This window comes from Pteropus vampyrus, unplaced genomic scaffold (assembly GCF_000151845.1).
Source record: "Pteropus vampyrus isolate Shadow unplaced genomic scaffold, Pvam_2.0 Scaffold169, whole genome shotgun sequence".
Lineage (NCBI taxonomy): Eukaryota > Metazoa > Chordata > Mammalia > Chiroptera > Pteropodidae > Pteropus > Pteropus vampyrus.
This window is the reverse complement of record NW_011888950.1, coordinates 2,673,359-2,691,255: the sequence shown is the minus strand read 5'-3', so window position 1 is coordinate 2,691,255 and position 17,897 is coordinate 2,673,359. Positions and strand designations below refer to the sequence as shown.

Genomic DNA, 17,897 nt, shown 5'->3' with positions numbered 1-17,897 from the left:
AGGTCAAATGAACCCTGCCTGGCATTGGCACTGCTCCAGATCCAATCCTTGTTATCCCCAGTTTGGAGTCACATGACATGGGTGCAGTTGCTAGAGGCCCACCCCTGTGAGCTTGCCAAAAGGAGATAAAGCTGTCCCCAGAAAAGGGGAAATTGCTGTAACCTCAGTAAACACTTCCAAATGTGACCAATACAGAATTTTAAATAGTATTTATAAGGTCTTCTCTGTTTCTAGAATTAACTGTGTTTCTTTCTTTAGAGAACTTTGCTGATTATTCTATTTAGGTTTGATCTTTCTGTAAACTAATTCTCCTCACCTGGACAATGATTTTTTTTCATAAACAGCCCATATACTAGATGTCTAGGTTGCCCCGCACGGTGGTTGGTTGTTTGTAGTCTTTCTTAGCAACTGATTAGGTCAACTGTTTTTTTTTTTTCAGTTTCATAATGAACTGTATGGTCACCACAGTGATGCTGTTATCCAGGCAACAGGGTATGGTGACACTCTTTTTTCTCTGCTACAGAAATAAACCTCCCAAGCTGATAGCACAGACATAATATAGACCTAACAGTTTCTCCCCAGGTGTGGAAGAGAAACATGGCTAAGTTCTTACACTCCAAGCACCCATTTTCCATGACCACTACCAACCTGTTCACTCATGTTATCATCTTTTTCATCACAATATCTTTTCATTATAATTTCATTACAGGTTGAAGTTTACAGATTGGCTTATACTAAATGCATTTCATGTTAGCTGTTCCTTAATGACATGGAAAAGCAGAATAATCAGATGAATAAGCTGCCTCCAAAGCCAACTTCTAAGAAGTCTGCCTCTAGACTCAAATGCCATGGATGGAATTTAAGCACTAATGACTTTTAATTCCAAAGGGCCTGGATATCCTTGACCTTATCTATCTTCTTGACCTTTTTTCTCGCATCACCACAGGGACTCATCTTAGTGGAGTTTGTAGCATTGTCCACTAAACACAAAAATTAGAATGAACATTTTTTATTTTCATTATGCGCCTAGCAAAGAGAATTATATAGTAGGTGGTTAAATATTTGCTGAAGTAAATTTTACAATATATATGCTTTATCAAAAAAGTTTTATATGAAACAAGAAAAATAAAATGAAAAAGCTAAAGCAGTTATATATATGGAAATTATAGGGATAGCTTCTAAAGCTAAACCTCACTGTTGGTGGTTTAAAAGCTACAAGGGCCACAGATTATAACCTACTAGGTAATTCTCCCCATCAAATCTCTGAGAGCTTTCTGCAGTGTCATAAAACATTCAGTATTGCATGAAATCTCTTGTCAATTTTCACAGCTGTGAAATTTTTTGGTCTGCTTCTATAAAATATTGACTTTTGCTATTCTTTATTTCTTCATCAATATATCTGTGGTAAAGATTCCTGGCCATAAAACACATAGACTTTTTGAGTCTACGCTAGTAGTCTTATGCTTACTAACTACTGCCTTGTTGATTTCTTTAATAACACCATTAATTTGACAACAGGTTAACTGAGATTTCAAATATGCAGAAATACCACTGAACTCATTAGAAGTTATAAATGGCATGTAAGTATTTCTTTGTGGGTACAATTTCCTCAAACTTGACTGGTTCTTCAGGGTCAAGATCTGATCTCTTAAAAAAAAAACCTCTGGGTTACTGTTACTTGGAGCAAATGGGAGGACATTTTGTTTTGAAATGTTCCAAATCCTTATAATCTTCAAGCAATTCACAGAGTTCCTTGGGTGAATGGAGTTTGTTCTTGATACTGAATTTCTAAGTCCAGTTTATTTAGAAGTTCATTTACTGCAATGATCTCATCACTTATTTTATTTAACATAGTTCTCAAGGTAGGTTCTTGGCCACAGGTGCCCTGTTGTTTTTTTTGTTGTTGTTTGTTTCTTTTTTTGACATTACCAATCTTTTCATTAATGTGAGAGCATAATTGTTCCTGATGTGGGCAGGTCTCTCTCGCCAGTCCAGCAGCAAAAGCCAATGCTTTCTTTTTTTTAAATTGCTTTTCTTTTTCTTTTCTTCCTATTTTTTGGGGGTGAGGGGTAAGCTAACCCTTTCTCTCTGTAAAATGAGTAAATACAAGATTCTTCAGAATAAAGGCCCTCTTCATTTAAATTGCTACCACAGCCAAAGGATGGCTTTAGCTGAGTATCCAAAGTCCTTTCTAGTATTTTTTTTCCAGCCACATCATCCTCAAGCTGGCAGCAGGGGGCGGGGGTGGGGTGGGGAAGGGGGTCGGTGTGGGGACAAAGAGAACAGTATGGCAGTGCTTGGTAGAATGAGCATTCGGCTGAGCATTTTCTCCATCGGCCTAACCCCTTGCACCTGTTCAGTGAGAGAACAGGCCTTCCCTTAGCTTGAGCATGCTTTCAGGCCTCTCCAACGAGAGGGCGAACATCATCAGTGCTTTCAGATTCCACTTCACCTTCCACCAATCACATTGCTCACAGATTGGAGATACAGCTGGCGCCTGGCGTCTTCCTTCGGTAAATAATTGTTTGGGATGCAAACAAAATTAGTGGGGGTTACAATAAGAGTCTGAGACCTCTCTTAGTTCTACCTCTGACATCTTTTCGTTTGTTTGTTTTAGTAAATAGTATGGGCATTATAGAAATAGCACTTCACTTGTCATCACTGCTAGCAGTTTCGAATTCCTTGTTTTCTTGGGAAATTTCTGCTTCAGAGGAGCCACCTGTCATAAAGTCAGGGAACAGGCAGGAATGTACAGGCAAAAGCTGGAAGCTTAGACACACACAGAGCCTCTGACTCAGGCATTCTAGGAATGTATTCCAAGTGAATAATTGCCAGAGGTCTACACACGACATTCTTAGCTGCAGCACCACTTACAACAGGGAAATTCAGAAACAACCTATATATCTTGCAATTGATTTTCAAATAAAATTTTTTAGTACATTCAAACATTGATATAATGCATAGACACTACAAAAATAACCTAAATCTATAATAAACAGGAAAGGTATAATATCATATTATGTTGCTAAATAAGACAATTATAAAACAGTAGATATAATAACGTTATCCTATGTGTATATATGATAGAAAAATGTATTATTTATGCAAGAAAAATCTTCTACCTGTATAAATTGTATAATTTTTTTACAGAGAATATGTATTATGTCAGAACTATTTAAAATTATATTTTCAAAAATTAAATAGACCAAACTTGCCATTTTAACCATTTTAAGTGTACAATTCGGTGACAATTCATGACATTCACAATATTACACAACCATCATCACTATCGAGTTCCAAATCCTTCCCCTTCCCCTAAAGAGGAAATGTGTAAGCATTAAGCAATAACTTCCCCATTTACTCCTTCCCTTTGACCGTGGTGATCTCTAATCCACTCTCTGTCACCATGAATTTCCCTATTCTAGATATTTCATATGAGTTCATATTAATACAATATTTGTGCCTAGTTTATGTCAAGCAAATTTTATTTTATATTTTACCATAATTGAAAAAAATCAAATGGATTGAGACATTGGGAATTTCTGGGCAATAAATGCCCACTCATTTTATTTGCAACCACCAGTATTTTATATGTAAGCCAGAGCAATCTGCTAGATCTTCTCAGGCACATGCTTCTGTATCCATCCCATCGAGATTCTGCGCTGCTCTGTTTCACACACTGCACGTTGCGAAGATCTGTAAGTTAGCAACTGCACATGACCTCTGCCTCCACCAAACCTATCATCTCACTGCTGCTTGTGACTGCTCTCAAGATGGCTTCCATGGCAGCTGGTTCTCCTGACACTACCAAAACAAGCTACATTTTGCATAGACATTGCTGCTTCCCTGACCTCCTCATCTCCTAAGTGTCCCATGGGTCACTTTTAGGCTAATTTTTTTCCAGCTTTATTGACATATAATTGACATTAAATGGCATGTAAGTTTGAGGTATATGACTCTCACTTGATACATTTACATGTTGCAAAATGATAACCACCATGTCCTTAGCTAACCCTGCCATCATGTCACATAATTATCATTTTTGTGGTGAGAACATTTAAGATTTACTCTTAGAAACTTTCAAGTATGTAATACAATATTATTAATTATAATCACCATGCTGTACCTTAGATCCCTAGGATTTATTCACCTTATGACTGGAATTTCATGCCCTCTGACCGACATCTCTCCATTTCCTCCGCCTGCTGGCCTTGGTAAACACCATCTTACTCTTTGTCTTCGTGAATTTGTCTTTTTCATATTCCATATATAAGTGATATCATACAGCATATCTTTTGCTAACTTATTTCACTTAGCATAATGCCCTCAAGGCCCATCATGCTGTCACAAATGGCAGGATTTCCTTCTTTCTCATGGCTGAATAATATTCCAGTATATATATGTATATATATAAAATGTATATAGTCTATCTTTACCCATTCATCTACCAAAGGACACAGGTTATTTTCACATCTTAGCTACTATGAATAAAGCTAAAATGAACATTGGAGTACAGATACCTTTTCAATATCCTGCTTTCACTTTTTTGAGATATATACCCAGTAGTGGGGTTGCTGGATCACATGGTAGTTCTATATTTGTTTTTTTGAGGACCCTCCTTACTGTTTTCAATATGTACCAATTTGCGTTCCCATAACACTGCACAAGAGTTCCCCTTTCTCCATATCCTCACTGACACTTATCACCTCTTATCTGTTTGATGATATAGGCTGACTTTTTGAGTGATTCCTGAACGATGTTAAATTAGTGTAAGTTCTAGTCCTCACCACATGAGTATAGCTCAGACTCTTTTGAAGTCCAGTATCCGAGACAGCTTTTCTAGGTAGCGGACACTGCATATCATATCCACAGTCCTAGCCTGGGCTGCCTGAATTAGAAGCTGGCTTTATGTAGCACTCATGGTTCGAAGTCCTCATTTCTCACTGACTTTAGATCCCTTCTCTGACCCACATGTAGGCACACAAATCCCAATCTCAGCCTTTGGGATTTATATTCAAGATCAGTATCATGCTGGGCCACAACACAATGCAAGCTGAAGCTGCTTTGGTGGTATTGAAGTGATTTTGTTACATTTTATCCAGAACTTCATGTATTTGCAGTAAGAGGAGGATGTGTGTTAAAAGACATGAACTCCATGGGTTATATATAGGTTTTATTGACTTTGACGAGCATGGTGTTTACTAGCTTCATAGCTGCTTCATAAGAAACTGCCCTCCTGAGGGATGAAGGCCCAGGCTGTTGTTACTGTAAGGCTGACCATAATTTTTATCATGGAAACAAGACCATATGCACATTCGGCCTATAAAAAGCTCAGTTGAAAGAGAGAGAAAGCCAATCACAAGCTTTGGCTCTCGGAAAAACTAAACTGAGAAATACAAAGGATGCAAAAATATGCAGAGAGAGAGGCAATGAGGCAGAGGGACAATGTAGGCTATGGGGTACGTTAAAGCCAGAAGTAAACAAAAGCTTTAAGTAAGCAGAAGGAGTAGGCAGAGAAAAGATGTACGAAACAGTGGGTGCTGCAGGCATTTAACTGAGGGAAGAAGTAAGACTATAATGATGAGCACAGCGAGCAAAAAGCTGAGTCTATTGCTGGTGGAGTACTCTGCCGAAGTTTCACGATCTCTGGTTATGAAGATTCCTGTGGCTCTCTTGAATCCACATGGACCTTCAAGCCGTCTCTTTCAGTCCTATCTTTATTCTCAGATATGCCAGGGATTACAACAAGCCTCTCATTTCCTGGGTTAGCTCAGGTGAGCCTATTTCTAGCAACCAGAGAAACTCAAAGAACACAGAAATTACTACCAGGAATAGTGATTTAGAAATAAGATATCACCAAGATTGTGGAGATTTTGCAATTCGTTAAGACATCATGGCTGGAAAGCATTGAGAATATTCCGCCTTCTCTAAACCTGTGTTTCTTTGGTAGTCATACCCTGTGGCTAAAGATGATGAGGCTATGGGCAACAACTGCAAAGCAACAATTTTAAGGGTGTAAAGAATGAAAGAGAGCAGAGATTTACAATTTTAATTTATAGAAGTAGGAAATCTACGAAGTTTAAGTCCAAAATGTCCTAGTCAAGGCAGCTAAAAAATCTATTAGAGGAAGTTCTTTTATCTGATAGCTGACAGTGTCCACTGCCAAATAGTTATATCAGAAGAAACCACAAAACCTTGCTGCATCTATTTTAGATCAAGGTAAATCCCCGTTTGACAGGAATGAGAACATCTGTGGAAAGTGGAAGGCATTAGTTTTTCCTGAACTCCTCTTTTTGACCAATTGAGATAATTTATCACAAATATAAAGCAAACCCTAAAACTATCACTTTCTTCACTGGCTGAGCCAAGAGGACCTAGAAGAAAAGACTCAATAAAAAAAAAGTCCTTGAGATCACAATAGGGATATGGGATAATCTCAAATGATAGATGTTGAGTAATCAAAGCTTAGAGGATGTGCTCTAATCAGGGTGTCACAATACGGGCACCACTGACATTTTGAGCAGGATAATTCTTTGTTGTAGGGGGCTGTCCTGTGGACTGTAGAATGCTTAGCAGTATCCCTAGCTTCTACCCACTAGATACTAGTAATAACTCCAAATTGAGATAACCAAAAACATCTCCAGATAATGTCAAACGTCCCTAGGAAGGGGGACTGATTGCCCCCAGGTGAGAACCATTAAACTAAAGCAACCAGACAGGTGTGGTTATCCATGGATAGAAAATGTCTCATATACGAAATCGTAAATATATTTCTTTATTGGTTATAATTATGCAATTAATACATAATGGAGTTTTCTTTTAAAGAAAATCAGAACATTGCAGATAAAACTAAAGTTCTCTTTGATTGTCTACCTCCCTCCCTAGGGTAACCACTCTTTTCAACTTGATTATCCATATTTACACATACATACATATACATATATACACATACATACATATACATATATACACAACAGAGGCAATATATTTACTGGACCAGACAGAAATTAATATATGATACTATCTCACCCTAGCCTGCTCTTGAAATCAAGGAGTGGAAATTTCCTTTCACTTTCCTTGAAGAAGAGTTATTTTTCATTATTGCCATTGCTGTATATCGAGTGGGAATGATGGTTCGATTTGTGTTTCATTGCAGAATTTTATATTTGCTGAGAAGGTCAGTATTTCATAACACAGCAGCTGGAAACTGTTTTCTCCATCCACATGGAGGAAAGAGTAAGTGGATCTTCAGTGTGTATGTGACAGCTGGATCATGTTAGGCCAAAATAGTATTGGTATGACACATACAGGAAAGAGGACATGACACAGAGACATGAGTGTCATGGAGTGGGATATACAAGATATGTCAATCATGATGTCTGCCATCACAAAAGCCCCTTCTGAGAGTAAATATTCTCCCCATACCCCTTCCAGAAGCAAAATTCACAGACTAGGCTGTTCGTTGGGTAGGAAAGATTGTATCTTTCATTCTCTAATTTACAATTAATTGCACCTTAACCCAACTACATCATTTCATTGCCTGGGATGGTGGCCATTTAGATGTCTTCAAAAGGAAAGCTCTGAGCAAAGCGATATGAACCGAGGTGGCTTATGTTAAGGAATTTAAACTAGAATAGGTTGAAAGAAGCTGGCAGTTTGCAGCAGTGGCTGAAGTGAAAAGAATGCACAGAGACAGGCTGCAATGCCAATGGAACCATAAAGAAGTCAACTTTCTCAGGAGTAAAATCTATGAGTAAGCATATGGCTGAAGGAAGAGTAAGTGCCTTACAGAGAAGAGAGAGGAGAAGTTTGTCATGGTAGGAAAAGCAGCAGAGCACAGAAGTGCATCAAGAAAAGAGATCCGTATAGGGCCACCAGGGTAGCAATCCAAGGGATTCTGTTGCTGTTTCCTAGAATTACACGGCTGAAGATCACGCTTCAAGAGGAGATAATGGCTGAGTAAACTCTAAAGCCATCTCTCTTCTTAGATTCTTGTTTCTTTTCTAACTATGTGTCCTTACTCTAAAGACTCCACACTTGAGCTAGCCTGACTTTATCATCTATTCCTTGTAGTCAAAAAACAAAAACAAAAACACCTAACAGATGCCATGTGTTTAGTAGATGGGCAATTCGTGGTTGTCTACTGGCTGATAAAACATAATTAATGTGCATCAGAGACCAAGGACATAATTATCCAGACAACAGGAGTTGATTCAACTGCAACTGTCAATGGTTGTGGGCCCTCTGCTAGGGACACCAGGTTCTAAAGCCCCTCATACCCAGTTTCAATCATAGCAGTTCCTTCTGCTTTACCTACTTTTCTGAGGTAGACCAGTCCCCAGACTTTTCCCTCTGTCCTTACCTAAGGATATGGGAAAGACAACGATCTCACTATTCAACTGGCATCTATTTTTTGAGCTAGGATGGAGTGGTGAACACATAAATGTTGCTAAGGTAATCGGAAATCAAATAATCCAAATCCTGAATAATGAAGCACTAACTATAATTTTTTTTTTAACCTTAAGTTTGGGTTCTCTGTAGATTTTCTCCCTCTCCCTAATATCCTCCCACCCCACTTCTGCCTGCACCTGCATTAATTAATCTGTATTAATGTGGAATTGTAAATGTAAGCTATTTTTTATTTTCATTTCTGTTCATTGATGGTCTTGTTATATAAATTTATTCAGTATTTCAAGGGCTACTAAGGATAACATCAAGTTAGTTCTTTAAGTCTTCAGGGCATGCTCTATTCATGAGAAAACAGATAACGTACCTGAAATGATATTTGGCTTCATATGAAATATATGTCAATTTTTTACTCACATTTTAAGCATTCTTCCAAGTAAAGAGAATTTTCCTCTTTTAAAAATTACCCATGAAAATAGCTATTTGTAGGAATCAAAGTGAGAGCCAAGTCCTACCTTTAAGTCAATGTCAAGGTAGAGGTAAAAGAACTGACACGAACCACAGAGGGGAGCCAGAGTCAGGGAGAAGCATGAGATTATAGTTCCTGTGGGGTTTTTCAGAAGCTCAGGATGGGCACTGACATTTCTACAGGTCAGAGAACAAAGCTCCATAAATTTCATGGTTGATAGCTAAACAACTTACCTTAAAACTATAATAAAGAAGACTTGAGAAGTTCAATGCAGCTTTATTTATGAGATAAACTTGCATATGACAAAAAATGTCAGAAAAAAAAATAGTAAAAAGTTTAAGTAAAACCCATGATAGTACACCAAGGAAATGCAATGCAGCCATTATATAACACAAAAGTGTTAAAATGACATGGGAAATGTTCATGATGTGAGGCGAAAAAATAGAGAAAGTTACTATGCTCACTGATGTCAGCTTTGAAAAAGTACTCATAAAAAGCACACTGAATTCAGGTAGGCCAAAATAATACTTACTGTGGTGTTTTATTACAGATTACTATTATCCTCATCCATATAATGCTACATGTCCATGAATTTATTTTATAATTAGAATATCTAATGTATGTTATATAACACTGCATAACTTTAGTCATTAACTTATTAGATCTTCCTATAGTCAATGTCACATTAAATGGGTACTTTAATAAATAATACTTAAAATAACTGATATAATTAGAGTCTAGGTAAAAAAAAAAACCTACAATCTTTCATTTGTAAAATGTGCTCAGCCTTCAGCCTTACTGATAAAAATAAAACACTAGTCTAATATTATGTAATTTTTGAATATTAAGCAAATTAATATTAATTAAAATAGATTAGTGATCAATATAGTGTTTATGTTAATTTTACCTATAACTTTTCTTCTCCATTAAAAATTTTGAAAAACCATTTAAAATCTTAATCATTATTGAATGTTTAAACTACTAAATGTTTCATTTTGTTGACTGTAGTAATATGAAATATTCTTCTAGAATTATGGAAATTAATGTAGTAAGACTTAAAATCTAAAGTTAGGAGGTTTGGGATTTTAAGGCTCTTCCTGTGGGAGGAGTTTCCATTTAACTGTTGTATCAACTTCATCATCAAAATTTCCCATCTCCTGCTCTTTAGAGAGTTCTAAGAATACCTAAGTAGGAGAAAATAAATAAGGAAACAAAAATGTCAGGGTGTTTGTTTCATCCGAAAGATGAATGCACAGAGAAATGTACATAAAGGTTACCTGGATGGTGCTCGCTAGTTTAAAGAAAACTAACCTGTTCCAAGGTAGCTTGAGAGAGGCTGTATTCTTCCAGGTCGAAGGTCTGTTTCACTGCATTTAAAGGGACTGACATTACTGGCTTACATATGTTTCACCAAAAGTGTTTTTAAGGCATCAACATAAACAGCAACCTCAAATCCATGTCTAAACTTACCTGCCTCTAATTTGAAAAAGGCCTGAGACAGAGGGTGAACATCTTCCACAGGTAATTTATATGCCATCATGGAGGAATACCTGGGAGGAGGGAAGAGTTCTATCAGTGTGTTTCAGTGTTATTATATTGGGGAGAAATTGACAGTCAAAATAAAAGAATTTTTCAAAGTTTTTTTAAAATAAAAAGGCAAGTTTGACTTGATAGAACATGAATCCGAGCCAAATAACTTAAGTCATAAAAATTTGATAACAACAAAAATCTGCTTGTCCCTAATTTAGTATTCAAGACAAATTCTGAAAAACTGTTTTCATAAAGAATCTTTCATACTCAGCCTGTGCTACCTTTCTAACTGTGCTAACATATTTCTTACTCTCAAAAGCCTTCAACATCCTTCAACATGCTCCATGGAACATAAATTTGGCTATCAAATTTTCCCCTCTGCTGTATTTTAATCTCATAAGAATTAAAACCTGTTGAACTCTTTCCTATTGAAAAAGTTCTTTCTCGGCCACCAGCTCTGCCCTCCCGAAAAATGTTCATCCGCAACCTCCATGCTGCACAATCAATGAACACTCTTTCGTCCTTCCTTCTTCTTAGACTTCTTGAAAGCATTAAATAAAATTGTACACATCCCTCTTAAAAGTCTCTCCCCCTCCTTCCCCCACCCTTCCCCTCTCAGCTTCTAAGATAACCACTTTTACAACTTTCCTTCTGACTCTCTAGACCTGCTCTGTTTAATATATTTGCTACTAGCTACATGTGGCTATGTCAATTAATTAAAATAAAATTACGAAATCAATTTTGTAGGGCTCAGTAGCCATCTGTGGGCACTGTATTAGACAGCATGGATGTAAACATTTCCGTCATCGCAGATACTCTATTGGACAGTGGTGTTCTTTACGCACTTCGGTATTTGTCATTACGGCTGTTGCTATGGTGCTGGTAATTCCCCCCACCAGCTTTTCTTCTTCGATCCAATCTGAATACTAAGAGTTCCTGGGGTCCAGCCTAGACCGTCTCCCCTTTCCATCTCCTTTGCGACCTCACCCCTTCTCCTAGCTTAGTGGTGTCCCATATGGTAAAATTGAGCTGCTTGGTTTATTGCCAGGCCAGGTCTCTCAATGATCCTTCACTCTTCCTCTGAGCAGCAGGCCTACATGTCCCTGGATATCCCTCTACGCACCAACTATATGAGCTTTCTTTCCATCTTTTGCATGTATAAAGTTCATTCTTGACTTAAATTCTTTATACATTCTTTTTTCTAAAAAGAGTGGCTCATCCCCTTTCTCGAGTTGACCAAACCCTACTTAGTCTTAAAGTCCTACCATAATGTCATTTCCTCATTTATTCGTATCTTCGTTTGCTTAATATTCTTGCCCCTAAAAGGCTGCAAGCACCATAACAACTTTGTCTAGTTATGGACTACTCCATATATAGTCTCTGGCACACAGTAAGTGCTCAATATGTATTATTTTTAAAAATAAATAGAAGTAGTATATAAGAAAATCCTGTATATCTTTCAATTAAATTTAACCTCATTCTGCTAGTCACATGGGTTGGGTTATCCTTGCTTGTAATTCAGATGACCACAAATCTGAAAGAACCACAGAGAGGATAAATGATTTATATTCAATTAATTTAGGATAGAGTCAATCCTTCTCAAGTATGTACATCTGGGTTATTGAGCACTTGATGCAATTTTATATTTGATAAAATGCTATAGGTTGATGCATAATTTTATTGTCTATTAAAAAAACATTAAATTCATGGTTAAGTTTGCACTTTGTTCCTAACCTCTAAGCTATTCCACCACTTACACACACACATACACACTCCATCCATCTTTTCTGAGGTATAAAACACTCATTGAAAATAACTTTCCAAATGCTGCCTTTTTTCTATACATACCAAATCTTGTTTTGTAGTAAGCCAGCTCAGCCTTTCTCTTCCTGTCCAGACTAGTTCAAGACTAAATAATGTGTGTGTGCTGGAAAATCCTTGTACTTGTCACACAAGCAAAAAATGTCCTTTACCTCTCCTGCCGAGCAGCCTGTGGGAAAAGCTTCAGAATCTCTGTGTGGAGAAGCTCTGTCTGAGTGGGTTCCTTTATTTTTACTTCTAGTAAATAATCTTTGCCAAATTTGCTTTTCAGATGTTGAATGGAACCGATACACCTAGTCCAGAGATGAGAAAGAAGAGTTGAAAGAAAAAATACTTGTCACTTAATTTCTTCCTCAATTACAAATGTGGAGAAAGGTGTTTGATCATAAATCCAGGAGCTAAACAGCACTAGCTCTTTACAGTGAACTGAAATTCTCTCTACGAGAACTTGGGGGTCAACTGCTGGTGCTACACAGGCACCCACCTCAGCCTTCCGGACACCATGATGGCCACACGGTCACACACAGCCTCGGCCTCTGCCATGTGATGGGTGGTCAGGAGGGCGCCTCTCCCCGTGTTTTTAACAATGGTCTGAATTGCCTGCCTAAAGATAAAGTAAAGGATTGTTTGCATTTAGAAAGCAATTTGGAAAAATAGATCAATGGGGATAAGTGTGAAGCTTAAATAGAAAATTTTATATTAGGTTACACAAGAAAGAAATCTTTGCTCTAGAGAGAAAGAATAAAAATTGTTGCATTATGCAATTACATTAGTACATTAACTGGCTTCATAAAATCAAAAGTAGAAGATTGGTAAATAGTGAATAAAATAATATTTGTTTAAAAAAAGTTGAAGTATAGAGAAACACTACATTGTAGGATTTTTAATAACTGAAAATAAAATAGAAGAAGAGAGAGGGGCAGGGAGAAGACAAAGAAAATCCAATCAAATACATTCAAGAGTTCATTTGCTTCTTAACATGCCTATTTTTCTTTCCTTGAAGAATTTTGAAAACTATATTGAATTTCACAGAATTAAATAATAGAGGATGTGAGCCTCAAAGACGAATTGAGCAAACGTTAACAAACAATTAACTGTAGACTCATACTATTGACCCTGACACGTCTTACAACTCTCCTCACCACATCCGATGCTGCCCCTCGGGGTCCATCCCGGTGGACGGTTCGTCCAGCAGCACCACCGGCGGGTTGCCCAGGATGCTCAGCGCGAAGCACAGCTGCAACCAGAGGAACAGCGCGTCTGGCACCGACCCGCGGCGCGGGGCGCGGAGGAAGCCCGGGCCCCGGCCCTACCTTTCTCTTTATTCCCTCCGACAAGGCCTTCACCGGCCGCTTCTGCTGGTCCTGCAGCTGGAGCGCACCCACCAACCTGACAAAAAAACACTGTGATTATACACGAAGCACGTGTCCCTACTGAAAACAACACAGAAAATCCTGGCACTATCAATCTAAAAAGGGTACACTGAAGGACCATTAACATTGTCACAAACACTAAATCTTATCATTTGGTTCTTATTCAGATTTTCAATCATTTTATTGGCATGATAATTTAAAGATGCTGTTTATGACCTCCTTTCCATTGTTAATGAGGAAATAATATATTTATCCCTTCCTCCAGTTACACAGTGAGAGTGAGGCTTCTCTCTGTACCTTGAAATACTAAGAGCAGCATCGTCTTTGCCCAATCCCTTCACTGCCGCATACAACTCCAGATGGTCTTTCACTGTAAGACTGGGCCACAATGAGTTCTCCTGGGGACAGTACCCCAAAAACGTGGGAATGTCATCTTTCTGTTTCCCCAGTGATGCTGTGCAGCCTTGTGAAACCACCTGCATGGAACAACAAGTGTCAGATCCACATCTGGCTTTTGATCCACATCTGGCTTTTCCTCCTTCTACTTCTAAAGGAGATAATGGTGCCCATTAAGCTGCAATGTTTTCTGAGCATGCAAGGGATATCTATAATTTCTTTCATCAATTTATTCATTTTTTTTAAAAAATCATTTACTGATAGGAATAATTTAAGGATGCTATTGATACTCAAAATGAAATTTCCCTTGGCGATGAGCTTGGTTCCTTCACATGTCACATACCACTCCAGCAGTGGGCTTTGTGTCTCCAGTTATCATTTTAATAGAAGTACTTTTACCAGCTCCATTGTGTCCCAGCAACCCCAAAACTTCACCTGGAAAAAAGACCTACCATCGATATCTGCACTTTAAAAATTCACTAACCTAAAATCATTTAGCTCAGTAACAATTTGAAACAAAATAACACTACCTTTTCAAACAGTACCTTTGTAATTTTCTATATTGCAATGTTAATGGAAAGTCTTTAGATTTACAGTAGAATAATTTGGTCTTCCTGATCCAAGATCACATTTCCTGTCATTTGACTTGGGATAGGTAATTAAAGTAGAATAGGTTTTTCGGCTGACATGTCAAGTGTTTTTATAATTACATGTTAACCAAAATAAATGAGAGATCTCAAAGGATGAAAAATGATCCCTTTCAGAGTCCCAGACCTAGAGAATATGAAACATTCTAATAAAGGGAACATTATCCAAACCTTTGTTAACACAGAAGGAAACATTCCTAATGGCTATTTTCTTCTTTCTTGTCAAAAAGCAACTTTTCTTTTTCCCTTTATATTCCTTGTGTAAACAGCTGGCCATTATGACTGGTTTCTGGAAAACATGGCAAAGCATGATTTTCCTGTTAGATTTCACATATTTTGTGCACTCACATTTTACCTTTTGTTTCCTAGGCTATGAGTACCCAAATGTATGGTCATGAATAAAGACTACTTTATCAACTATTTATAAAACTGATTCCTAATCAAGTACATTCCCTGCATATTACGCTGACTGAGAATCTACCTTGCCCTTTGCACTAACTCCATGTCTAGTTCATTTCTTACTGATTGTCATACAGTGTAAATTTACTTATTCTTTCTTATATTGCAACTTTCTTATATTGCTCTTTCTTATCTTGCAAAGGATGTGAAATTTTGTTAAAGTTGATTAACAGAACTTCTTAAATTGCACTGACAAATGAAGATCTAAGATTAAGAACCATGAAAAACTGAAGAAGAGAAAATTGAAAGAGTGAAAACGGGATAAATATTCCAAAAGATAATGATTTGAATATGACCTATAAGTGGAAGTATTACAGAAACAAAAGCAAATTTTCAGTCTAACAACTAACAGTTCATCAATTCGACAGGACAAGTGAAGTATCTCAGTATTTTGTTAAGGGTCTAGTCACTTGTTTTCACCTCCTCCGAGTTTGCAGAAGTGAGTGCATTTGCTGTTTTCACTCTTTCAGTTTGAACATCTTCATCTTCTTCTTCAGGCTCTTCTGGATTTGGACGATTTTCCCTACTTCTTGGAGAGATTCTACAGAGAAAATAAAATAATATAAAAATGCAATTCTAGCTGTACAACTATCGAGAGAATGTAAGCCTTGATCATTAAATTATTATACTTTGCTTTAAAAGAATATAAATGATTCATTTACTACCTGCAAGATTCCCCTGGACAATAATAATCCTTCCAGTAGCCAAGTCCCTTGAAATTCTTTTTGGCTAGTTCTTCTCTTTAAAACGTCTGTCTCCTCTGTCAGCTAGCCCTCTAACTTCTCTCAAATATAGACTTATTAGTCTTTTCAGTCTGTTGCCCTCCAGATCACCATGCTATTTCATCATAAATGATCATCATCATTGGCTTCTCTGGCCTTTTCAAAACATTTCACACACTTACGCTGAACACCAGTTCATTATTATGTCTTCTACTCAGAGACCTATACTTGCCATAAGCAGGAGAGAAACAAGCTTCGGTGCTTACTCACTGCTCGCAGAGATACACAAGACAAAAGCTCAACTTGCCAAAAATTAGTAAGACCCAAGACTTAGAAATTATGTATCCCTGCATTCAATCTAAACCTATTCTTTTTATTTTTTCCCCCAGAATAATGCTGTTCAATGGGCCTAGTCAAGAGTTGGATAGTAAATCCGTCCTAATAAATGGATGTTAAATGTACTGCCATAAACATTAAATATTTAAATTATATTCATATGTTAATGTTCTTCTAACCTGAAAACTGGATCTTTCCTCATGGTTTCTCTTCCATACTTCATTTCCAGACACCTTATGATGAAAAGGAAAATGGCACTCTGAAGGTATGGCTAAAGGCAAAGAGAGATAATTAGAGTTAGCATCATCACGGGACTCAAATGATGTGTAATGTTTCCCTTTTGTTATAGAAGAATTGACCATTTTTTAAATAAATTTGATGAAAATCTTATAAAGTACTTCTCATACGGAGAAGTTTATCCAAACCAACCTGCACACTGAAACAAAAATAAAAATCTGGATTAAAAAATTTTAAAATACTTCTTTAAAGCAGAGAAAAGTTGACAAGACACTAAAGACTTTAAGACACATCTAAGAGAACGTAAGAGGGAGGCTTAGCACCAAAGCGACTTTTAAATTTCAATTTTCATGGCATGTCCAGGAGCAGAAGACAGAAGAAAGTACATAAATACAGCGTTTTCTCATAGCAAAGACTAGAATAGACAATCTTTTCCCTAATAAAGCCTGGCCCTCCAAGACTTACATCCTTAGTGAAGGGTGAACACCCAGTAGATTTCTAAGATAGTTGCCTTGGGAGCTGACCATGGGGAGTAAAGGTGGAAAGAGAAGCCAGCCTTGCACAGATTGGTAGTCCAGTTCACATCACTTGAATGATCCTTAGAACTCCAAGCATAGAACATGGTTTAAAGTAGTTATCAGAATAGTAGTCTCCCTAAGAACTGGACAGAAGCAAACAAAATGGAATGGATATCCCAGAAACAGACCCTGCGTATATGGACATCTTATAAATGGACAGCGGTAGCTTCGAATATCAATGGGAAAACCACAGACTTCTCAAAAAATAGTGTTGGGACAACTGGGTACTCTTACAGACTGAAGTGAAATAGGACCCTTACCTCATAACACATAAAAACAATCAACTTTAAATAATTAGGAGACATAAATATGAAAAGAGAATATAAAGCTTTTAGAATACAATATAAAAAAATTTTCATGGCCTCTCGGGGAAGGAAAGATTTCTTAAACATTATAAAATATGAAATAAAATTATTAGTTATTAATAAAAATTTATTTAAAACTTTTTATTATTCTTAATGTGTACAGTCTTTGATAAAATTCAAGATTCATTCTTGATAAATACTAAAAGCAAAAAAATAGAAGACTAAAATGTCTAGTAAACTAGAAATTGAGAGAATTAATAAAATAAATAGTTGATATTTTAAACAAACAGTTAATATAATGCTAGTGGTTAAGCACTAAGAACATTGTCAGTAAAATCATAACCAATGGAAGGATGTCTGCTAGTAAGAGTATTAGTTGATATTTTTTCAGAGATTCAAGCTAATGTTATGAAGTAAGAATATATAGTACATCATATATTTTCAAATATATATATAATTATTTCTAGATAATGTTTAACTAGAAGATGCAAGGTAAGTATCTGAAAAAAGATTAGAAATAAGAAAATTCAGGAAGGCAAACAAATATAAGATAATTACACAAAAATATTATATTCCATTGAGAACTAATTAGAATGTATAGTGAAAAACATTTTAACA

General features: G+C 36.8%; 1 protein-coding gene, 1 long non-coding RNA gene and 1 pseudogene across 2 annotated transcripts in view; 1 reads left to right on the top strand and 2 right to left on the bottom strand.

Annotated features, from left to right (window-relative positions):
- Positions 1–1,255: 1,255 nt before the first annotated feature.
- Positions 1,256–2,137, bottom strand: LOC105298940 (annotated as a pseudogene).
- Positions 2,138–2,446: 309 nt separating this feature from the next.
- LOC111745894 lies at positions 2,447–12,644 on the top strand. Its single transcript, XR_002782832.1, has 3 exons — positions 2,447–2,513; positions 4,140–4,214; positions 12,498–12,644. It is a non-coding gene; the product is annotated as an uncharacterized LOC111745894 (long non-coding RNA).
- ABCA10 (ATP binding cassette subfamily A member 10) overlaps positions 9,900–17,897 on the bottom strand; it is a 49,207-nt gene continuing 41,209 nt past the window's right edge. Inside the window, 12 exon segments of the mRNA XM_011370409.2 lie at positions 9,900–10,059; positions 10,187–10,242; positions 10,346–10,425; positions 12,379–12,519; positions 12,711–12,830; positions 13,369–13,463; positions 13,540–13,615; positions 13,897–14,075; positions 14,339–14,430; positions 14,814–14,931; positions 15,522–15,642; positions 16,339–16,430. Of these exon segments, the coding sequence (XP_011368711.1) occupies positions 9,961–10,059; positions 10,187–10,242; positions 10,346–10,425; positions 12,379–12,519; positions 12,711–12,830; positions 13,369–13,463; positions 13,540–13,615; positions 13,897–14,075; positions 14,339–14,430; positions 14,814–14,931; positions 15,522–15,642; positions 16,339–16,430 (1,269 nt within the window). The 3' untranslated portion in view covers positions 9,900–9,960.